This window comes from Penicillium waksmanii (assembly GCF_028829765.1).
Source record: "Penicillium waksmanii strain IBT 27052 chromosome Unknown utg000001l:1.0-4852451.0:1.0-4856178.0, whole genome shotgun sequence".
Taxonomy (NCBI): Eukaryota; Fungi; Ascomycota; class Eurotiomycetes; order Eurotiales; family Aspergillaceae; genus Penicillium; species Penicillium waksmanii.
This window is the reverse complement of record NW_026643248.1, coordinates 2,578,167-2,601,052: the sequence shown is the minus strand read 5'-3', so window position 1 is coordinate 2,601,052 and position 22,886 is coordinate 2,578,167. Positions and strand designations below refer to the sequence as shown.

Genomic DNA, 22,886 nt, shown 5'->3' with positions numbered 1-22,886 from the left:
TGAGTGCAGTCAGACAAAATACGTTCAATGGGCCGCGAGTTCCAAGGTAGCAAATCTATAAGGGGTCATGGAATCGAAGGGGCTTCTACTATATTTACTGTTTCATCAGAGTGGGCTTTTTCAGATGCATTTGGCTAGAGTTCCTTGAGATTCCTTAATCGCAGTGAAGAATCTATCTACATGTCATGGTGGGGTGTCTGTAGCTTATAGCTATACCTTATCTAGTTTCAACTCCGGATATTCCAACGGACTTAAGATCGGATATGCAAAGCTGTTTCGGTCGTTGATCTGGTGGCCGACGGCATAGAACTTACTAGTAGAAGTCTATTTAGCTTTCGGCAGATACTACGGCATCTACCGGCACATTAATGCCGCAGCAAAAAGGTTTTCTACTCCATCTTTGCTGAGATTTTGAGGGGACTTAAATATCTATAGCCCTCTATAAACCTAACTCTTTTTGTTCAATTAATAGCAGTTATCATATTTTATTGTACAGTGGCCCCCACTATGGAATTCGAATGCCAGAGATATGGAAGATGTCAACCCTAATCACATAGGCGAAGTAGTTTTCAAGGAACTATTCTGGAAATAAATTTATAATATGGAACTTTGCAGTGGCAATTAAAAGGCCATATTACTGAATATTTCATATTATTCTGTATTGAAGTGAAAAAATTGTTCACTGGGCATTGTCACTTCAATTCGGCATGTATGCATTGCATATTTACTAAAATGGTCTAGTCCCGTATCATCACATGGTCGCGCTCGCACCTTTGAACGTCACACCATGCCTCGCACAATTCCAGAGAACTTCTACAAGTATGGATCCAATAATAAAATTTCGCGATGCGGATTATGGGCTGCAGATAGGCATCAACAATGGCCCGATTAACGCTCAGTCTAATCCTCTACGAGGTAGGCTCCAAATTTTACGGCCTGGAGGGCTGTGCTGACCTACCGGAAGACTTAAACATACCCTCAAAGGCCATTCAGTTATAGTAGACTCGGTAGACTTCATTGAAAATGATCTTATACTGAAGACCATTTCCAACTCGCCTCGCTACAACACTGTTCACCTTTGGAATGTGGCCACAGGCGAGCTCCATGCAGCGATATTGAGCCTGATTTGACGACGACGGTCGCCAATATCGTTCGGATCGAAAATCAGTGGGTGACCATTCGAGGTCAAAAGGCAATATGGCTTCCCCCTGACTATCGACTCTGCCCCTCGGCTGCCAAAGGCAATATTTTGGCGCTTGGACACGCATCGGGGCAGTTTACTACCCTCTAATTTTGTATCTAGGTCACATCTATAAATTTCACTCCGTTCTCTCTGCATTTTGCGCACCCTCTTCTGTCTAAGTATGTCTGCAGATGTGGTGATTCAATGATCAGTGTGAGGTATCTTTCGATTTCCTCCTGGTCTGACTCTCTAGGACCAGGTCTCGACGAATATCACGGAGGAAATAATACCTGGCCAGATTGCTACCACTATCAACATGATCGATATGTCCCTCCAGATAGAGGACTTTTAATTGTAACTTCTCTTAGCACACTTAGCATTCCTTTATCCTTGATCTATTAGTAGCCCGGTTTCCGGAATTTTAAGCAAAAGTCTTCGACACGCTTTGGCTACCAGTCAAACTCTTCTTGGCATTCGGCGTAAAATATGCCGGAGTCTATCCCAAAATTTTGGTTTTCCTCTTTAAGAGTTGAATGTTAATATCTACTCCAAACCAATTCCCGATGTGCAAATATCAAGGTACTACAGAGTAGTACTCCGTAGACGGCTTTACACAATCCTGCTGATCTATCTCGTAAACCCACTGCGGAACCCCCATTCCAAACTAACCTTTGTTATACATGGCATGCCGAATGTCCCCACTGTAAGCAAGAGTGGAACCATCGCTCCTGAATTAAGGTTGTTCGGCGTACTGAATATCTCTTCTGCTTGACAACTCATTTTACAACTTGAGGTATGCAGGTTTGCCTCGCCATTTTGTAGCATATTTTAGGTGTGTTAGAACCATAGCAACCAGTCTTGCATAATATACTACGATCGATGAGGTTTAGGCCAAGGAGCAACATGGCGTCGCATTTATTCTTGGCGTAAGCGACGAGCTTGGTTGGCGTTGGGGGCCATGGATTCTAATGACGCTTGGATAGTAAGAAACAGCCACTGTTGCAGATCTGCCAAAGCTAGAATTTTGGGTCCTGGCTATGTTGATCTGTTAGCATAAGGGGTAATTCAGGCCCCCGCTGCTTCTAATATCATATCACTCTATCTATGGAGTGTCTAGACTTCTCGTAATAGCCTGTGTCTCCCGCAAATATTGAATTTCTTCATATCGGGGCCTATTTTACCCTATCAATGTATGCAATGCACTCAACTCTCCTTCGTCGTACCGGTGTATCCCTTTGGCGCCCATTGTCAAGCTCAAATTTGAGCTATTTCTCTGTGCGTATTTAACTCTCACGCTCCTTCTCCGCGGCGTTTTATCGGCAGATGCAATTTTAGCCTCCACATATACGCCCGAAAAAGCAACCTTCACATCCATATATTGGCCCCCAAGCATAAGATTATATCAGGGTAGATCCACATAATGACGATATGGTCGCAACTTTCTACCACAATTCTGAAACTTGTTATGGAGTGCTTTACTCGTGATACTTGATTAGACAGACGAAGTCAATCTATACTTCATTTGAACTTGCTTGCAGTATGCCTTGGATAATCGTTTTATGCCTCCTGAGCTTGGCATGTAACCACAAAATCACGCAGCCTTTCTGCTGGACTATATAAAGGAATCCTTATTCTCGTAATTATCACTCCATCCTCATCTTCCTCTTCTATCAATCTCAGAAAATCCAAACCTGAACAACATCACCAGAATGCACTTCTCCTCCCTCGCCGTCATAACCCTCCTCTCTGCCCTAGCCGCAGCCAAACCCGGCAAGGTCGTCCTCTACGACACAGCCGGCTGCACAGGCAATGAGCTCTGGACCGGCGAGGTCGATCACGACCCCATCTCGCCCTCCGGCGACGAGATCAACGCAGCTCGTTCCTTCAAGTACGAGGGCTACTTCTCGCTCCTAGTGGCTAAGAACCACCTTCTCAACGACCACACTTGTGGATACTGCAGCAACTACCACGAAGACCACTCTGGCGGTGGTTGCCAGGATATCAACACTGGATGGCCTTTGAACGAGGGTCGCATTGTTCCGGAGACCAATGATCCTAGTGATATTCCTTGCAGAAACTATCTGATCAACTGCCCTTTCCCCGTGCCGCCTGGTAATGGACTTGAGGCGCAGGAGTAATTTTCCGATTCTTGTTTCTTGGTTTGTGGATTTAAGTGAAAATCGATGGCTCGTTGTATCTAAGGAGGATGGTGGAATAACTTGAATCTGCTGTTATAATGTGCTTAATGTATCATTGGTTTCTCGGTTTCTCTACATTTTTTTACTTCATTTTCTTCAGTTCTATCAGCGAAATACTATCATCCATGCCCCGGTAGATAAAAGAACCGCATTGCAAGGTTGACGATGGTTTCTATGGTCAAACAACCTTAGTAGCAGCTGCTCAGGTGAGTCTCAAAAGGAAACAACATTTCACGACGTGCAACGTATTCCATTACAGGCACATCGAGGCCTCGCGAAACAGCCCATTCTAGTATATAGAGGACTGCCTTATGCCAAGGATACGGAAAATCGAGATTTAAGTTGGTAATATTCTGTCTCGAAACTCAAACCAACCAGCAATGTGTCACTGTATGTATGTTCACAAACACCCAAAACCATAGAACATAAACCTCAACATTCATCGCAATCAGAAACAACTAACTCCGTGTATTCTAGGCGACTACAACGCCCAGTAATTGCATCTATACAATGCACAAGTAATCATAAAATCATGGTCGCTCGACCAGGAGCAGACGGGAAGATGATCATTTCAGGCCGAATCCTTCGCTGTTCACGACTGCATCCCAGAGCAGTCGTCTAAACTTGTCCCGGTTTGTATACCGATATAAGCCGAGTGTATTGAAGCAGGTACGCGCAATCGGGTAGCGAGAACAATCATCTCCCATGCAGGCGAGTCTAATTGTGAGGCTCGTGGCGCCCATTGCGGGGATGCGGTCACTACCAGTAATGAATGAGAGGAGTTTTCGCTGTGCTTCGGGCGGAACGCCCTCGAAGAATTCCCAGAACCATTGCACGACGGGAAGGGATTCGGGCCGATGAGACTTCCAATTATCGTAGGTGGCTACCGCGCGTAGAGACAGCACATCAAGTGGTTCGTCCGAACCTCGTATAAGTAGCTCGATCTCTTCGGGTCGGAAGAGTGACAAAGCGTTGCCACCACAAACAGTGAAGAAACCACGCTTGAACGGTTCAAATTGTCGAGCCACCGCTGTTTCAAGAAGATAGTGGACGTATAGTTCAACGAACTCGCCACGGTTTTCATTGTCCACTGCTCTCTTCTCGCCCCCTGTGCACAGAGGAATGTTCACCACTTCTCCATACCGGTCAACTTGGGCAACAAAATCATAGCAAAATGTTTCCGCAACATCGCCTTCAAAGTCTAACAAGCCACGAAGTCCTCGGGCAAGGGCTGGTCGATACTCCGCAAGGTCCTCCAGCGTAAACTTGAACCTCGTCCGGCGGGAATTGGCTGTTGGCGGTGCATTCGTCTGGGGAGCTGTCGACAGTAGTTTCCGGAACGCGAAAGGCGGCAAGTCGATATCAAGGATGGTCGAATTGTAAATGGCAAGCCCCAGCAAGACTCCAACCAAAAAGAACTGCTCAGATGATTCAAAACAATAAGGGTTGAAGTAGCAGTACTGCGAGTCCTCGTCGTAGATGAAAAGACCTGGAAATTGTTAGAAACATTCTTCCAAGCTCAGAATTATGTTACTTACCATGGTCCGGGTCAAACACCTCCCGTACCAGCAGGAGGAACCATTCTTTCCGCAAGCCACCAGCGTCAACACCTTCCTCTCCAAGGAATTCGATCCGAAGACCCTTCTTGATTTCTTCTTGCCCTGTTCCCACCACCTCGCTCACTCCACGAAGACTATCCTCGACAAGACATTCCCGTCGAACCTTCAGGACAAGATATTGGCTGACTGCCTGATGGTTGAGAATGCTACTGAAAAACGCTTCTCGGGCCTTTACTTCCATCTGACGACGAGCATCGTGCTCCATGATCCGGATCTTTGCCCAGATGCTGAGGAAGAAAGGATACCTGCAGAAGCAGAATTTTGAGCTTTTTGACTCCCAAATTTCAAAGTCCCCGATCAAGTCCGAGTAGTCCAACAGTGTGTTGTAGAATGAATCAATGGAGACCATATAACCCTGCTGGCGTGCGTGGCTGTTTGCTCCAGCTTCGGTCCGATGGCGTGCCTTTGATTCCATGCCATCTGGTCTGCGCGAATGGTTGCTGCTGTTTGCAGCAAAAAGTAGAGACATAATTCTTGCCGCGGAACGGATCTGCCAGTCTTCTGCATAAATGATAGGCGCCTCTTTCTTCTTGGTCGGTTTCTTTTGAGGGGTTCGTCGATTAATGGCAGCATGCAGCTCGGCAGGTGTGTTTCCAGCAGCGCTAGCAAAACTTGGAACAAGCTCATCGCCATCCTTAGCATCCATAGCGATTTGGGTACGCTTGCGACCATGCTGGCGGGTAAGTCGATAGTTAACAAAGCCACCTATCAGGTCCACATGCCTTTCGAATTGTTTGGGCGAAAATCGAGAAAACCAGGAAATGAACGTATGATGTGTTTCATTTGGGAGATTAGCCAGTAATCCGAGGATTCGTTTGAGGACGCCGTAATGGTGATTGGCGCTACTGTGGCTTGAGGCAACCGCAGCAGGCTCTCTCCCTGCCGATTTTCCGTCTCTGGTGGTTGACCGGACATTGTTAGGGTTTGAAGGACGACGATCGTCACGGTGAGAAGTCTGTGTCATTCGCACATGAGAGTATGCACCTGGTGAGGACAGTAAGGGGTTCGCAAGCAGTATGAACAAGAACCTAGTATCCTCAGGCTTCTTCAAGATAGAACGTGGACGTTTCAAAAGATTTTCGGTGGCCTTCATCAATGTCCGTTGGAGGTGAAGACGAGAATCTGTGATCTCGTTCTCGATAGATGCTAGATCAACTGATTCCCATTTCTTGGTCCGCACACGGTCAGCCTCTGAGCGATTTGGGTCAGGTTTCTTTTTGGTCCATTGTTCATTCCAAGAGCTACCGGCCGTCAGGATTAGGTGATACCACTGGTTGACCTCTGCCCAGTTCACGCGAGGGCTTCGGGAAGACACTGCACGAGATCTGTGAGACCCTTGATCTTTGGAAGGCTTGTGAATTTGTCCTTCAGCTTGTGCCCATTCCGTCATCCACCAAGTAGAGTTCTCGGCCACGTCTCCCAAAAGGAGAGTTTTGGCATCAGGTTCAAAGACAGGAACATTAAACATCGGATCCACCTCTTTCCTGGGGTCCATCTTCATTTGCGGTGGGTTACCACTGCTGGCAGATCGAATTGATGGCTGATATGTGGGGAAAGAGTTGTTCATAATGTTGCTACCCTTAAACGCAGCAATGATGTAGTTCTCCAAACGCTTGAAGATGCAAAGCTGGTCGTCTTTGTCCGGACTCCCCGAATCTGGGGGTCGAGGCGTATCAGAGGGGCGACGGCCGGGTCTTAGATGCGAGCGCAAGTCCGAATTTGCACGAGCCCTAATCGGCAAATCTGGCAAAGGCTTTTCCTCCAAGTTACCCTTATGTGGTATCAGGAACTTGGGCTTTTCCTTAGTGCCATAGATCCTTCCATGTTCGCTGGAAGCCGATGTGCTGCGACTGCGCGGATCCTCCTTGGGGGGCGGTAGGCGGCCACCACGAGAGTCTTTCGTTGGTATATTTGTACCACCCTGAACTCTCGGGACATCCAATCTACCGGTGCGGTTCTCATCGGGTGATGATCTATGATGAGTGTCATCGAGAAGGCTGTCGAAATATTTCGAGAGACATCCATCAATCATGCCACCAAGTCGATTTGCCGATACAAGTGATTCTAGCGACCAGGTCAGTTGAATATTTGCAAGCTCGAGAAAGGAGGGATGTTTTACCAGCCATGAAGTCTGGAGGGGCAAATGGAACATGAGCCTCCTTTGGATTCAAATGAGAGTGCGGAGGACGATCTCCACGGACTCGATGCCCTCGATCTTCCACCTCGGTACCACCTGCATTCTTAGCTTCCCCAACTGTATCCGGATCAAGATCAGTGATCATAAGGCAATCACTACATCGAAACACGTTCAAGTGCTGTGGCCACCGAACAGTCGAGTTGCAAGTCCCGCATTTGGTTTCGGCGGTGCCATTACTTGGGCCCGCTTTAGTTGAATCTTTCCGGGGGCTCGAAGATATTGGTTTGGCCGGGTATGTGATCTCATCGGAGTCTGAATCTGAATCCCACTTGACTTCTTTGTCGTACTTGTCGTGCTTGGGTGCTGCCTTGTCACGCTTCTTGCCAATACTCGACAACGCCGATGTGAACGGATGACTGATTGAGCGATGGTGACCGCGGCGGTATGAGTTATTCGGTGGGTCACCATTTAGTTTTGACATGGTTGAAGCATCGTGAGGTTCGATCGGCCGGCGGAGAGAACGCTCTGTCGCCAAACTCGAGGAAGGGATCGAAGGAAGGAGGCCACCGAAATCGGCGTTGGAGCGAGAGGGAATCGGCGGATTACGTCCGGATCGAGAGGACATCGGGGCACATTTGAACGCCTATAGCTATTGGAATAGCCAGGACGATTTATATTGGACAAGGGGCCAAATTATAGAGCTTGGTTCGAGAACGAGGGACATGCAAATGGATCGTGGGGAAGTTGACGATAAGGAAATGAGCCGAGGGCGAGGGTGAGGGTGAGGAGGTGTTCTTTGTACTTGAGCGAGGACGAGGAGGTATTTATTGCGGTGAGCGATTGAAAGGTGTCAAAGACCAAAGACAAAGAGTGTCAGCAGTGAGAAGAGGTCGTTGTAGCATCTCATAGTCGCCCTGGACGGATTGGGAAGGCGGCTAGCGGTAACAGGGAAGGTACGAGTCTGAGTGTTGGCCTCAGGTCTCAGGCCACAAAGTCACTGACTTCTATCTTTAGACACACCACAGGTCTCCCAAGTGGAGTATTCAGGATCTGCAATGGAAAGTACTCCGTACTTGTGTACTGTACTCAGTAGTACTTGTATCTGATTGCTACAATCGATAGCCCGGGGCAGTTTGATTTCCGCAGATACACTACGTTTGGTTCTGTAACTGCAAATCACGTTACCACCGGTGTCAAGCACACCATTTTCCGCTTACGCAGACTGGCAATAGAAACCTCCAGGCCGATCTACATCTACAAAAACTAGCATTGGCCAGTCTTACAAGCAATGGCGCCAGGAGGAGTTGAACCGGTCATACTTCGTTAAACAAGGGGAAATTCAACATAAAACAAAATGGCTTTTTGGCTAAAAGCAGAACCTGCCGGTCTGCATTAAACTCGGTCCCGGCGTGATAGACACGGTACGGGCGAGAAGTGTTCGAAGAGATAACCACATGCAGCCAATATTTTCCAACCCAAACCACCGCAGTGCACTAACGCACTTAACGGTAACGCCAGTAGCTCTGGGTGTTCTGGAGCTTCCAGGTGTGGCGGCGGCCGGCCTTGGTGTTGTTGTAACGGTGGCCCTTGTTGATACCACGGGACTTCTTGCCGGTAGCGGTAAGACCACGAGCCTCACGGTGCTGTTGGAGAGAAAAAACTTGATCAGTACAATCCGGACAACCACTCCCACGGTGGCAAGAACAAAGCGTATAATATTTCGGGGACTTACCTTGTGGACGGAGTTGCAGATCCAGTTGATGCGGGCATCACGGCGGATGGCCTTGTGCTGGGGGTCGACACAGATAACCTCGAAGTACTTGTAGGTGGAGTCCTGGTTGATCCAGTAGGAGTTCAGGACACGCAAGTTGGCGCAGCGGCGGCCAACACGCTCCTCAGCGGTAGCGGCCAGAGCACGCTGGTACTTGAGCTGGTTGATACCCTGGTTGGTGGGCTTGCCGTAGGTGGCACCCTTGCGAGCAGTGCGCTTACGGCCACCGCGGCGGACACGGATGCGGTAGACGACGTAGCCCTGCTTGGCCTTGTATCCAAGACGGCGAGCCTTGTCGGGGCGGGAGGGGCGCGAAGCACGGTGGATGGCGTTCAGCTGGCGGAGCTATATTGATGCACTCTCAGCAAAGTTCAACGAGTGTATAGCAAGACACAGGCCCTCAAGGGAGTCTTTTTCGTGCCACAAAAAAATCATTTCCGCCGAATGAGTATCGTTCGGGTTGCCCAGTAATTACCACTTTGGCGGCATTATCATGGCTAACGTATACGTGTTCTCGGCGGAGATGTTAGGCAATCGAGGGGGTCGCAAGGGTTTTATCTCACCTCCCAGCAGCGAACGCGGAGCAAGAACCGAATGACATCGGACTGCTTCTTCTTCTGGATCTCTTCGACGTACTTGAGGGCACCCATCTGGACAGAATTGAAGTCAGTGACTGGAAATGAATGGCGATATCGATGGCGATGGCAATTGAGAGGGACAGGAGTGTGTGGTATCGTACCTTGTCGGCTGAGCAGGGTCGTCGGTTGTCGTTGTCGCAACTGAGAAAAGTTCGAGAGGGAGTCTTTACCAAAGTCGAGGGCGAGGATTGTGTGTGGGACGCTAGCGATTAGCCGAGTGTCGGATTTCTGCCAATCATATGACTGGTGTGGGTCCCACATTCAGTTGGTGCCTCAGGTGTCATTCCAGATTCCTACAGTACGAGCAGGTCCTCTATGTATACTACAGCCACGACGTTTTCTTGCTACCCTCAGGAATATCTCTAGTACAGCAGATTGACTTGATTCTAGTACTCTGAAAAAACATTATCATGCTAGAGAAGCTTTTTTTTTCTGCTTTCCTTCTCTCATTTCTAGATAAAATGTCTCAACATGCACACCCATTCACACACGATAACCTTCAAATCACAACGCTCCATGCAATGCAAAGAATTCCTCTCCATATTTGCCTGAGGAAAATAACACAAAAACACAGTTCGCTGAATATTCACTGATGCTGACTATTTCCAATCTCTCATCCCCTCCGTTCCTTATGTGCAACTAAGTTCGCCCTCTCCTTGTCGCCGCTTCCTGTCGAACCATCTCGTTCGTCACTGAGATCGGACACGACCCTGATGGTAAAACACTCTTCTTACAGAGAGGGCACAGACTGCTAGTCTCTGTGAGATATGCATCAATGCACCCAGGGTCAAAAATATGACCGCAGGGTAGTTCCCGAACTGTTGTAGTCCCAGCAACAAAATCGTCAAGGCAGATGGCGCAGGTTGTTTGGGTATAGCTCAGCCGGAAGGGATTCCTTGACGAACTTGAGTCATCTGAGTCATTGGCGTCTGGCTTTAGCACAGCTGGTTCGGGCTTTCTGATGCCACCGTCACTTTCTGTGCTTCGCCGTCCTTCCGTCAAAGTTGGAGTGGAGGTGGTGCTGCTCGAGTCGACCTCTGTGGCCTCTGTCTCCACAGGAGTTTTGGGGGCATCTACCTCTGGATCTTCCGTAAAGCCCAGATATATGTACATCGGCATCTTCTCCACGGTTTCTTTCGGGACCTTAAGCTGATTCAAAGCCAACTGCTCGATGTCGACTTCCCCGGAATTGATGCGCTCACGAAGCATCTCTCGTCGTTTGCGTTGAATGATTCGATACAGAATAAGAAGGACGAGAGTAAGTCCAATTATTGTTCCCAGGATTGCGAGCACGAAGCTCCAGAGGCTAGGCTCTTGGTTTGGTGTTGTGTCTGGAACATATTAGCCTAAGTAAATCCATCTCACATAGAGTGGAAACTTACTCGTATCAATCATGGTGAACAATCGATCACTCTCGTGACTCCGAGTAGTTCGAGTTCGGTTATTAGTTGAGTTCTTGGATTGTCCGTCGGAGAACCACGACAGTTCCCCCATCAAAGTTGTACCTGCAGGTCCTGGAATGGCGTAGACAGGGAATTCGTTGTCGCTTCTCCAACGTTCGTCTTTCAACTTCCAATTATCGTCTGAGGCAGGGGGTGGGAGTCCCGTTTTATTATTGTTTGGCTGGAAGAAAACAAGAGCTGCTGTGCCAGCATCTCGTGAGGCAGCTAAGAACTTTTGAGTGCAGTCGTCAGATACCCATGGGGCGAGTCCGATGACCGGGTATCCAAATTCTGAAACGTCCTCATGCCGCGTCACATTGGATGGGATAAACGAAGCGAGATCTTTATTGCACGGATCTTTCGGGCTGAGGCTCGGAACGAATAACAGACCCGACACGGAGCCAGAGTCGGGGACGCCGTTACTGGAGAGTGTTTGGACCGTGCGGTCGAGAACGAATCGAAATCCCACATTCTCCTACATATTTGTCGCTTATAAGCCTCCAGACATTCTTCATATCTCGCCAGGGTTGAGGTTATACGTACACTAACCGAGGAGGTGGAATTAGAGGCGCTGCCGGGGCCTGCAAATAACGTGGCGACAGTGGCTTCCGAATCGGGTGGGGCAGTGCGAGACATGGTCGTGATCGATCTTTAAAATATGCTGTAGTTGTGTTGTTCAGAGGTAAACATTGTATGGGGTCAATCAATGGAGACAACATGCAAGTGTAGGAGCATGGTTCGTCGTGGGAGTATGATGGAAGAGAGAACAAGAAAGATTGCGAAGGGTATTCATTTTGAGAAATCTTGCTTAGTTCGATAGTATGTCGGTCGCGGCGACTCCGAATCCCAAAAGGGTCACTATGGCCAACTTCGCATCGACGACGGCCCCAAAGAATGTCAGGGGAGATCGTATCCGTCTAAAGAATGCGGGCAAGGCTGAGAAACCACGAGGCAAAATCACCGGGGAGGCTTGCTTCCAGGGTGGGAAAAAGGGGAAACATAGGCTGCGATCAACTAGAATGATTGCATATTTACCGATTCTGGCCTCTGTTGCCATAGATTGTTCACCCTTTAGGGTTGTGGGGGCTGAGGTTATAGTAGTGATCTACGGCCGGATCGGGCAATCCGTTTGCGGATGCTGCTTGCGGGAGCCGTGGAGGATTACTAGCAGGTATTAGATCAGCAGCATATTGGAATCTCTTGCTTTGTGAAAATACTGAGGTCATACTAGGCATTAATACAGTAGTGCTAGTGTTGATTATTGAATTACTCTGGCCCCAACCTTTGACTTAAACCACTTCAAAATATATCTATACAACTAGTGAGCCGAGAAGGTATGATTTAGAACCGTGCTTATTTGCTTTTACTTAGTTACGATATTCTTCTAAACTTGTCGGATAGAAAATTGGAACAATCCCGGCATCTGTAATTCTTTGAGATTATTTATCCCCCATTTTCTGTTATAGTTCTCACAGTACCGGAAGAACAGTACATTTGGCCTAAGGCATGACTAGTCTTGGCGCTGAATCATGATCGCATATTAACAATTCTGCATATCGTCACCGCCCAGGTATCGCGATGCGCGATCACGTGTAGCTCCCCCAGATCAAGGCGCCCCAGTACATGCCATAGCAGAGCTGAGTCTCCGTCATCGGATCATCGCTACATTCGCGTCTGGCTACATTTGGCTCATGTGAAGATCGAATAGAGTTTCCTGGCTCATGAAAATTGAATCGCGATAAACCGTGTCTGACAGCATGCGTTATTCGACTACCATCAGCACCCTCTAAGACCCTCCGACCCTCCCACTCATCATTTCACGCCTTCTTTCGTCCTCCCGTGTCCTCTCCCTCGAAGAAGCCGAGCGTGACTCATAGAAAAACACTACACGATGCCTTCCGCCTACAAAAGCAAAGGCAAAGGCCGCGATCCGCGCCAATCTCGCAGCCGCAACACAACTCCATCTACGGCAGGTGGCGCTCCTGGGAAGACAGCTCAATTACCGAGCTACCTTGAAAGCGATGTAACAAAGCTCATCGATGCGGCCAATGGCCAATATGCTGAGATGCTTGACTTGGTTGCTGGACCCAACATTCCCGATTCCAAAACCCTGGAAGCCTTGGTGGAGCATCTTAACAGTCTCAGCGACATGGCGGATTCTCGCGGGGAAACCTGTAACCAAGGCATGCGTGAGTTGGTACATAAGAGAAAGGATGTGGTAGAAGATCAAGAGCTATCCCGTGAGGTTGGGGATCGGGCGAAGCTCAAGCGCGAGACGGAAGAGGAAGACGACCCCGTTCACAAAAAGACCAAGAAGCGCAAAGAGCGGGCAAGCAAAGAAGAGCGACCTTTAAACCATGGTGCCCATGATGTGGCGCGTCAGGACGGAGCAGAAACCAAAGTTGAAGGAGGTAAGCGAGTTCTAACATCCCAGCACTCATTGTCATTGAGGTCACTCCACTCTTGCCCACCACCTCTCCACCCCGCAAATTTGTCGCATCATTTGCTGCCCAGTATTCCATTCTTTCACAATGTCCGATTGACTGACCAAACACAGCTGCTTCCCCAGTATCGAAAATTTCCAAACACGCAGCCTCGGAAGGAAGCTCTTCCCTTTCTCCCCCCTCAATGCTGTCCCCCAACGGTGCTACGACTGGCGCCGACGGGGATGAAGCTCCTGGCAGTCCCGGCTCAGAATCCAGCGACAGCTCTCACCAACCCGAACCGCAACCCTCCGTACCCCAGATCCAAGTATTCGGCGAAAACCCAGTCAAGTTCGACGACCCGACCGTCTACCACATTCGCGATGTTTTCCCCGAGACAACGGACGAGGAGAAGAAGCAAATCTACAGTGTTGCGGTATTCCCCAAGAGCGATCTTGCCCACATGATGGCAGGTATTGCCCCGGACAAAGACTTCAGCAACGCCAAGCCTTCCAACCAAGTTAGCGCCAACACCTTCCTGGCGTACATTGAGCCGTATGTCCGGCCTCTGACGGAAGAGGATATTGCCTGGCTGAGGGAAAGGGTGAGATCTACAGTACGGCTTTATTCAAGAATCCAATTGCTGACCGAATACAGGGAGATCGAGTAACACCATTTATGAACCCACGCCGGGCAAAGAAGTCATACCGTCAAATATGGTCGGAAGAGGACGGCGTTTCCTACGACCAGAACCAGGATGACAAGGATCAACTCCCCTTGAACCAAGGGCGTGGCAGCATAGACACCCTGACGGACGAAAAATCTGAGACCAATGAAGTTTCAGTTGGACCGCTCATCAGTCGACTCTGTTCTTTGCTACGCTATGAACACCGCACGCTTCCCGAGGACAAAGAAAATGCTGGATCGACCAACGGAGACATACCTACAACAAGTGGATTGGGAGGAGACTCAATGGACCTGGACCAGCCTAATGGCGAGCTAGATCCAAAGACAGAAGAAAAAGAAAAGCCTCTCCCTCCAGCAACAGCTTTCCGCGATGCCTCTCCAACCGGATTCAGGACCTCTGTTGCCAAACTCGACCACGCCCAACTTGACGAACGCGCCAAGGCAGAACTCCGCTACATCGGCTTCTTAGGACCGGACGATAACCCCGATTATGACGCACACTTCGACGACGAGGTTTCCGAACGTCTCCGTCTCCTTCAGAGCGAGCTGAAGAAGCAAATAGTCGTCAACAACGCGCGCAAAGCTCGAATCATGAAAATTGCTCAGGAACACATGGCCTTGCTGGAATTCACCACCATCCAAGACGACTTGGACTCACAGGTTCAACAGGCGTATCTGAAGCGTACCCGGACCATGGGCAAGAGCAAGAAGGGCTCCCAGGCTAAACATCGTCCTGGCGGTGCAGGTGGCGGTAGTCATGTTGCTGGGGCGGGTGTTTCACGCCCGGCTGTCGGCGATGCGGCTAAAATTGTCATGGATCGCCGTAAGCGATGGAATGATGCTTTCTTGCCTATCTTCGAAGATATCAAGACTACTATCCCCTCGGAAGGAGAGACAATCTTCGATCAGGGGACAATGGCTGAATACGAGAAGGCGGAATTGGAGGCGTGGGATGAGGAGTAGATGCTGCCCATGGTAATAACCATACAATCCTAGAGGCTTTCGGCTTCTAGATCTTACATCACCCCCTTCCCCTTGTGGCGATTTTCTCCCTATTGTCGCAAACTATTACGATATGACTGGAATGATGGGCTGGGCCCGGCGTTTGCGAATACCTTTTCATGTTTTTGTGCTTTGATCCCGCGGGCTAATTGAGTTCATTGTCTTTGCATATTCGGCCTGGCTGGGAGGTACTCTGGGCCATAATGTGTCTACCCTCGAATAGATACCTACAATCAACATCAAATGTAAATTCTCCCCTATCAAATCTAAGCTTGTCCAATTACCGAACAGGGTTGAGTATTCCTTTCCCTCTTGCCATCCTCATGCTCTGGTCGGCCATGACTGGTTTATAAAAGCTCAGATTCACAAACTTAAGGGTATCAATCGGTTATAAAAACCACTCAGACAACTACTGTATCTGGAAAGCACCGTCCAAGCAAAGTACCACATCACCGATGAAGTATCAAAACCTCCCCAGGATACCTCTTCAATCGAACCGTCAAATCCCGCTCACTAATCTCCAACTCCGTACAAATCTGATCAAACGAGTGCGTACCATCCAAATATTTCGATATCGTCCGATCATCAATTTCATCATCTTCCTCCTCAAACGCCCCAACCCCCTGCCCACTCCGACTCCCACTATGAAAAGACCCCGACCGCTCACGACTCGCTTCTCGACGGGCCGCCGCCGAAATAGGCGTCTCGTCACCAGCACTAGATGCAGCATAGGGGGGTATTAGTGCCGGTAGTGGCTCGTGAAGACGGACCGGTCGAAGTATGCGCCGGTGGTAAGATATTAGAAGAACGAGTCGACGGCGCGGGTTGACCAGTTGCACAAGCATATTTATGAACACGATATAGAAAGCCCTTGATGACGCCGAATGTGATGAAGCGGCGAATATCGATGTTGGCCAGTTCGCGGCTGTGGGTTGAATACCACTGTTTTACGCTCTGGCCTTGCTTTAGACTTGCGTACAGCTCGACGATTCCCACGCCATCAACGACTCGGTGCCCTTGCCCTGGGGTAGCTGGGACTACCTCATCTTCGGGTGAATTTGAGCTCGGAATTGCTTTGCCGGTGCCGTTGGTCCCTCCGTCTTCTGTCTCGCCTAGTAGTGGCCAGATCTCTTCTGCGTCGAAGCCTGACTCGTCGCGGGATATGCTGGCTGCTGGGTCGGTGAGCGAGCTGGCTAATGCGCCGACTCCTCCGCCGCTCCCGCTGCTTGTGGCTGCTGGTGCTGGTGGGAGTGGTGTTCGGGGCCCAATGGGAGGATGTGGTGCAAAGCGTGTGTTTACATAGCGTGCACATTCCAGTTGCATCGATTCGTCTGAAGGTATGGTTGAGCTGAATTGCGCTGTGGGGGCATAGATGGCTGAGAAAGAGAAGATGTCGAGGATGAACAAACATCCATAGTATAGAAGATGTCGGATGGCACGACATGTGAGAGAGAAGTCTGTATCAGCGAGAATGGAGATGATGCGGACACTGTGGACGCCATTTATATGTGGTACAATCTGTACAAGGGGTTAGTTGAGGGTATTACCTCTCCCACAGTAGTTTCTACATACCCGTTGCAGAGTCAAGTCCCAATTCTCGTCCATGAAGGCCTGGTATCGAACTGTAAACAGAGGCACATGCCACGCCTTGACACTCGGAGGAGATGGGTATATGGGGAACAATTTAATGTTCAGCGTATTAAGATCGTCTGCTGGCGATTAGTCCAAGCTGGTGAGAATGGAAAAAAAAGTGGCCGACCTACCGATAGGGATCATGCATTCGCAGTAGTTATTGAGGTCTTCCATCAACATCTCACACAGACTGTGCACCTTGCCCTCCCCGCTTTTTGAAAAGTCTCGAGATAAGAAGCCATTCTGCTCTTCCAGAGCATGCATCAGATCAGCAAGCTTCTGCACCACGCTCCGATATGTGCTGAAATCATCCTCTTCGGCGAGCACTATGCAAAAGTTGAAGATGAACTCATTGCGGTCATAACGGGCGGACTTCATGCAGATCGGATAACCCAAGACGCGATAGCCATTAGTACAGACCTGCAGCAGATTGCCGCAGAGCTCCTGGCGAGGAATCACGAAGAATGAGACGTCGGAAAAGGGCAGGAAGAGGGGTTGTGTGGGTGCGGCCGAGGATGGAACAATCGCTCCGTCCGGGACTTGGTGGACGACTTTCGGGCCTAGATGAGATTTGTGTTAGTATTCGGATAATGCGACAAAGGGGTTGAGTTGGTTCGGCCTTACCCTCCTGTGTGTCGAATTTGCTGTAGAAGATTGCCTTGATCATCGTGAAGCCGGTGCGACGATCGGAGCTAGGGATGGGGTCTGCAGCATGGAGCAGGGTAGTGTGGAAGTAAGAGGTTACTCAGTTTTCAATCCGACTTGCAATTCAACTCGGCCAGGCAGTAGTCCACATTGCGCCTGGGAGTCGGGGAAAGTTGGCGATGAGGGGACTCGGAGGTGGAGGTGGAGAAAGAGATGAGAGGCTTATCGGTGGACCCACGATAGCTGCCAGTGCGGCTTAACCTTGGAATGGTTCAAGTTGGACAGAGGACGGACATCTACAAATCCAAACTCTTATATTTTGTATGTGAATATATCTTAGAATATCGGAGTTGATTTGACCTGCTTCAAGCTATGTCTGAAGATATAGTAGAAATCTACTGCTGACATACATCATCATCTGATAGTTGCGTTGAATTCAATAGCGAATGGTAGTAGTAACCTCGGGACCTAATGGGTTGGATAAACGAAAATAAATGGTGCAAAGATCGAGGGTATTAGAGCACGGAGCATGCTATCGCTTTGCGACAACTGCAACTTGAGAATATCTATGCGCAGCTTTGATACCAAAGCGGAACACATCAGTAGCTATAAAAGAAAACCCGGAAATGGGCTGCAAAGGGCTAGTCCGCCGGGAAATGAGGATGCGAAGGAAAATGCGAGAATGCGCCGGAGAATGCAGCCATGATATCTCGTAAAAATACGTTGGTGGCGATGTTTTGGGGAGGGGGTTGGGGCAAGGTGTGTGTTTTGCAGCAAAAAGACTACTTCAACGCGCCGTGCTGTGTGTGCGGCGATTTGACGTTTGGGGGAAGACGATGTAATCAGCCGGATTTGGAAAGAGATACTGCTCTGCAGATAATGTGGCCGCCCGCGGTGTAGTAATACGAGGATTGCTGTGTCGTATTGATGTCGGTGCTTCGGGAAGGAAGCCCAGGGGTTGATTGGTGCGTATCGCATGCACCATGTCGCCGTACCCTCCACGCTCACCAGCCTCCTTCAGCCATTGCTCCCAATCCTCGTCAAGGGGCACATCAGCTCCTTGATCGCGCGCGGCCATGGCGTCCAGCAAGCGTTGGTTCAGGGCTACGCCGCAACTCTCCATCTCATCATCACTGTAGTCTTCCTCAAACTCGTGTCGATACTCCGAGGCCACACTCGAGCTGCTACGAGACTCGCTCGCGCGCACGGTGTCATCGCTACGAGTCTCTATGATCTGGTCGAGATCGAGATCCAGCTCGAACTCTTCTTCTGTCCCGCAACAATCGTAGTGGTGAATCTCAACCGAAGGTTCTCGGGCCGGTGTCGCAGGGCGTACCCCACTGGCTGTAGTGTCTCGGACAGTAATTCCTTCCTCGGCCTCATATCGCCGACGAGCAGATTTGGTTCCTTCCCAGCAACAGAGCTCCGATATCTCGGCCTCTGTTAGTCGTAGCTTATCAAAGACGTGAAAGAGTCGGCGATGCCAAGTAAACCGACCCAGTCTCATGCGATGCGGGCCATAGGAGTAATCCAAACCGGGATATTGGGCCTCAATGCAATCCAAGGGACCGTAGAACGTATTTGTTTCAATGCGCACTTCTGGAACGAGATTGCGAGTGATATGCGCTGCAAAGGAGCCGGGGTCGCTGGCGCGCGGGCGCGGGAAGGTCGCACTATACACGGCCTGGGCGAGTGATGGTTTCCGCATGACGGGTGAGAAGGAAGAGCCCAGGGACGGGGGAGCTAAAGAGAAGAGGAATTGAAGAAGAGGGGAGAAATGGGAACGAGGGAAGATATCGTGCTGGCGTGTCCTAACAGCGAGTCTCAGCCGCTTGTCTGAAACGAGGCGAGCCGCCGTCCACCCGCCTCTTGTTTTGGGGAAGGGGGGGTGAAGAGGTCGGATGCGATCTGGAAGGGCGTTTAACTGTGGGGCTGATGGTCTAGAGTCGAGGGGGAAAGAATCCACCAAACATTTGCCATGGAGGTGGAATTGGAGAGGGAAAGGGAACGTGAATAAGGAAGAAGATATCAAAGTAAGATAAAGTCAGGTGAGAAAGTAAAAAGTGACGAGTCCAACAAAGGAGGGAAAAAGGGAAGGTGCGAAGGTGCCACCGCATTCCTGCCTTCCCCGTGCGCTGGCGCTGCACGGCCAGCTGGACCGACTGAGTGGATTCTCCTTCACCTTTCCAACTCACCCCCCCCCCATCTACTTGTACTAAAGTACATCCATATCCACATCCACATCACCCATGTCGACCTTTGATGGTGTCCTGCCAGGTTGGCTATTTTACCCTTGCTCTTCTCTTCAAGTCGGTTTTCTCATTGTTTACAGAATTCCCTGATATTACAAGTCAGCCTTGCCACCACCACCACCAATTTCAAAGGTCATCTTGACGATCTACGATTTGCCAGCTGATCATGATTATCTGCAGTCGATTACTTTCGAAAGAGCCCTGCGCGACCGGCACCGCTGGCCTGCTTTCTGAGCCATGTGCATAGTGACCATCTGCAGGGCCTAGAGTCCTTTCGGGCTCCATTCATTTATTGCTCCTCCGCCACCCGCGAGGTGAGTCGTGTTGTTGAGTTGGATCATCCAAAGGGTCTAGAAGGATAGATATGTACCCACTACCCCTCTCTCCAATTATGTCGATCTGCAGTCCTGCATCATCGCAAACCCAGCGATGTGCCGCGTGGGATCTCAAAATAGCAATCAGGAGCCGACAGGGATGTGGATCCATCCTTCCAAGACCCTTGCCTAGTTGGCTGCTAAACATGTAACATCTCCGACTAACCCGGCACTGCACAGCTACTGTTACGCCTTGAGAAATTTCCCCATCGAATGAACTTTCAGAAGGGAATTTTAGAATCGCGTCGGTTACACTACAAACATCTCAGTAAACTATTGGTCAGTTTGGAACCTCATGTTGTGTACGCAAATCAAAGTATTCGCCGGCATTTCCTACCATATGGAATCCGAACACCAGTATCAACGGTCTCCATGACTAAAGCTACTCGAATGAATATCTTCTTTGCCCTCATACAATCTTTCCGGGTAGACAACACCTCGGCTTCAACGTTCACGACTGACGAACAGACAGCGTCCCATTCCGTTGCACACCCCCACTGATATTGAACTCACACCCCGGCGGCGAATCCGGGTTACTTTATTCGATGCCAACCACTGCCCCGGGGCTGTGATGTTTCTAATTGAGGGGGACGGCAAAGCGATCATCTATACTGGCGACATCCGAGGTCAGCCCCAGACCCTCTCATACATCGAATACATTATTGGACTAACATCAGACAGCGGAGCGATGGTGGATCGACAGCCTAGTGCGACATCCCATTCTGATACCATACACTTTAGGACAGAAGCGACTAGACAAGCTGTACCTTGATACCACCTTTGCTGGCAATTCAAATCCTTTTCGAACATTCCCATCCAAGGCCCAAGGGCTCGCCGAGCTTCTTCAGAAAGTGGATGCATATTCTGATGACACTGTATTCTACTTCAGATCATGGACCTTTGGTTATGAGGAAGTATGGATCGCTCTTTCAGCAGCTCTCAATACACAGGTATGCCGTCTCCCAACTACAATTGGACCTCAAGGAAACCCCTCTAAGCCTCAGCCAAGGTCCATGTGGATCGCTACCAGATGGGTCTCTATCAATCTCTCTCTCGGCTATCTGGTAGTAAAGCCACCTCTGAAGCACCAGCACTTTGCGGATACGAGCTTGGCAATAAGTTTATTGCAGGCTGCTTGAGCGGTGATCAATCCGGTCGAGTTCATAGCTGCGAGCCCGGGGTATCATGTCCCGTAGCTCGTGGGTCAAAGACCGTTTACATCACGCCTATCGTGAATCGTACCAGCGACGGAGGTGAAATCCCAGAGGTCGGTGCTGGTGGGGGTCTCGGTGATCTATACCAGGTTCATGAGCTTGAGCTACCGGACAAGACTGCTCTTGCGGCGTTGGAGCAACTATGCCTTCAACACATCCAAGATAAGGACGTCCTATCACAGATGCAGAAAGCTATATCGAAAGCGTTCGAGTCGAGAAATAAGGTGCTGTCGCTAGATCTCTATGGCGTCAAGGAGGAGGATGAAATTCCTCTTGAGCGACTGGTGACGAAACTCGGCCAAAGTCTGTCCGGTGAGGAATCTCTAGGATCACAAAGTACTGAGATCAATCTACCGAGTTCAATCGTGAGTCTCCATTGTCTACTATGGTGCACGACTTATCTAACATAAGTCTAGCGCTTTCCTTACTCGCGTCATTCATCATACTCGGAACTATGCGAGCTCGTCGCTGCTTTTAGACCAAAGGATATCCATCCATGCACAGTCGAAAAATCTTCATGGAGCGATAATGTGTCTATAGAACGACTCTTCGGCCACCTTTGCTCGGGAAACGACTTTTCTCACGATACGCATATGCGTAAAATTCTCGAGGACGCAGATAATAATGATTCTCGCCCGAGGAAGCGCCCTCGGTATGAAAATGATATCGCCACTCAATCCACTCGATCCAGCAGCGTGGACTACGAAATACAGTCCAATACGGCAGACCCTACCACAGATGAATATTTGAAAATGCAAAGTACTGCACAGACTACACACGATCAGTGTGACCCAGCAGCCTCGTCGCAAAAACAGCAAGAAGAAGAACATATCAGCTCACAATTATCGCTTCCGCAGCTCGCATCTTCTCTTCAAGAGCAGAGTACACTTCCAAGGAATCAGCTCGACGGCACTGATCAGGTCAAGGCGAAGCGTGTCGAAGTAAGGAAAGCACATCGCTATCTACAGGAGCACTGTGATCTCGAAAAACTCCAACTTGGGCATGTTCCATCCTCCTGGACATCAGAGGAAGAGGGCATCACCAATGATGAAGGAAATACCCAAAAGTCTCTTCAGCTCATAACTCCTGCGCCATTCAATACAAACACGGAATCTCTTCAACCATCAAACCTTGACGAGGACGGGGAGGAATCTCCACCGCAACACAACATCCATCCAACGCCAATCCCAGATAGCCAGCAAACTGACACCCTATCAATCTCAATATCCGAATCATTACTTGCCCCTTCCGCAGAGAACGAAGAGCCTAGCTCCGAAGATCCAAATGAGGCACGGGAACAAAGAGCACAAGTCGTTCGTGATCGAATGAAAGCTCGCACTCGCGGCCGTGTTGATGCATTCCTTGCTGCAATGCGAGATACCTACGAATCATGGGCAGATATGGCGATGGTCTCAGCTGGTGATAACCATACTGAAGAGGAGATGGAGCTGTAACCGTGACCACTGAGCGAGATGCGCCATCTCTTTTCTTTATCCCAGAGGAAGGATACCATGGGGTATGGCTTGTTTCGTCGTAACACATTTGGTAAAACATGATCCCTACTAAAACAAAAATAACCATTTCGGTGACTAGACCACAACCTAGAGTTTGATTCACTTGGTTTTTTTTTTCTCTCTTTTTCCAGTTGGACTATTGCTTGAATTCTATC

At 49.5% G+C, this 22,886-nt stretch overlaps 7 protein-coding genes across 7 annotated transcripts; 3 read left to right on the top strand and 4 right to left on the bottom strand.

The window, feature by feature from the left end:
• Window positions 1-2,892: 2,892 nt before the first annotated feature.
• Window positions 2,893-3,321, top strand: N7481_000940 (uncharacterized protein; the record flags this gene model as incomplete). Its single annotated transcript, XM_057260159.1, has 1 exon — window positions 2,893-3,321. The coding sequence occupies one exon, from the start codon at window positions 2,893-2,895 to the stop codon at window positions 3,319-3,321; it is 429 nt and encodes a 142-aa protein (XP_057127991.1).
• Window positions 3,322-3,947: 626 nt separating this feature from the next.
• Window positions 3,948-7,762, bottom strand: N7481_000939 (HECT-type E3 ubiquitin-protein ligase; the record flags this gene model as incomplete). Its single annotated transcript, XM_057260158.1, has 3 exons — window positions 3,948-4,870; window positions 4,920-7,064; window positions 7,120-7,762. The coding sequence occupies 3 exons, from the start codon at window positions 7,760-7,762 to the stop codon at window positions 3,948-3,950; spliced, it is 3,711 nt and encodes a 1,236-aa protein (XP_057127990.1).
• Window positions 7,763-8,639: 877 nt separating this feature from the next.
• On the bottom strand, window positions 8,640-11,624 carry N7481_000938 (60S ribosomal eL15 domain-containing protein; the record flags this gene model as incomplete). Its single annotated transcript, XM_057260157.1, has 7 exons — window positions 8,640-8,780; window positions 8,870-9,253; window positions 9,472-9,558; window positions 9,648-9,748; window positions 10,281-10,859; window positions 10,929-11,463; window positions 11,532-11,624. The coding sequence occupies 7 exons, from the start codon at window positions 11,622-11,624 to the stop codon at window positions 8,640-8,642; spliced, it is 1,920 nt and encodes a 639-aa protein (XP_057127989.1).
• A 1,255-nt stretch (window positions 11,625-12,879) lies between these two features.
• On the top strand, window positions 12,880-15,061 carry N7481_000937 (histone acetyltransferase NGG1; the record flags this gene model as incomplete). Its single annotated transcript, XM_057260156.1, has 3 exons — window positions 12,880-13,399; window positions 13,546-14,015; window positions 14,069-15,061. 3 exons carry the CDS (start codon window positions 12,880-12,882, stop codon window positions 15,059-15,061), a joined length of 1,983 nt encoding a protein of 660 aa, XP_057127988.1.
• Window positions 15,062-15,817: 756 nt separating this feature from the next.
• N7481_000936 (nitrogen permease regulating protein NPR2) lies at window positions 15,818-17,399 on the bottom strand (the record flags this gene model as incomplete). Its single annotated transcript, XM_057260155.1, has 4 exons — window positions 15,818-16,618; window positions 16,673-16,809; window positions 16,864-17,292; window positions 17,357-17,399. 4 exons carry the CDS (start codon window positions 17,397-17,399, stop codon window positions 15,818-15,820), a joined length of 1,410 nt encoding a protein of 469 aa, XP_057127987.1.
• Window positions 17,400-18,164: 765 nt separating this feature from the next.
• Window positions 18,165-19,085, bottom strand: N7481_000935 (uncharacterized protein; the record flags this gene model as incomplete). Its single annotated transcript, XM_057260154.1, has 1 exon — window positions 18,165-19,085. The coding sequence occupies one exon, from the start codon at window positions 19,083-19,085 to the stop codon at window positions 18,165-18,167; it is 921 nt and encodes a 306-aa protein (XP_057127986.1).
• A 541-nt stretch (window positions 19,086-19,626) lies between these two features.
• On the top strand, window positions 19,627-22,671 carry N7481_000934 (uncharacterized protein; the record flags this gene model as incomplete). The annotated part of the gene is made up of 7 exons (XM_057260153.1): window positions 19,627-19,654; window positions 19,810-19,943; window positions 20,184-20,282; window positions 20,476-20,629; window positions 20,685-20,953; window positions 21,013-21,582; window positions 21,634-22,671. 7 exons carry the CDS (start codon window positions 19,627-19,629, stop codon window positions 22,669-22,671), a joined length of 2,292 nt encoding a protein of 763 aa, XP_057127985.1.
• Window positions 22,672-22,886: the final 215 nt, after the last annotated feature.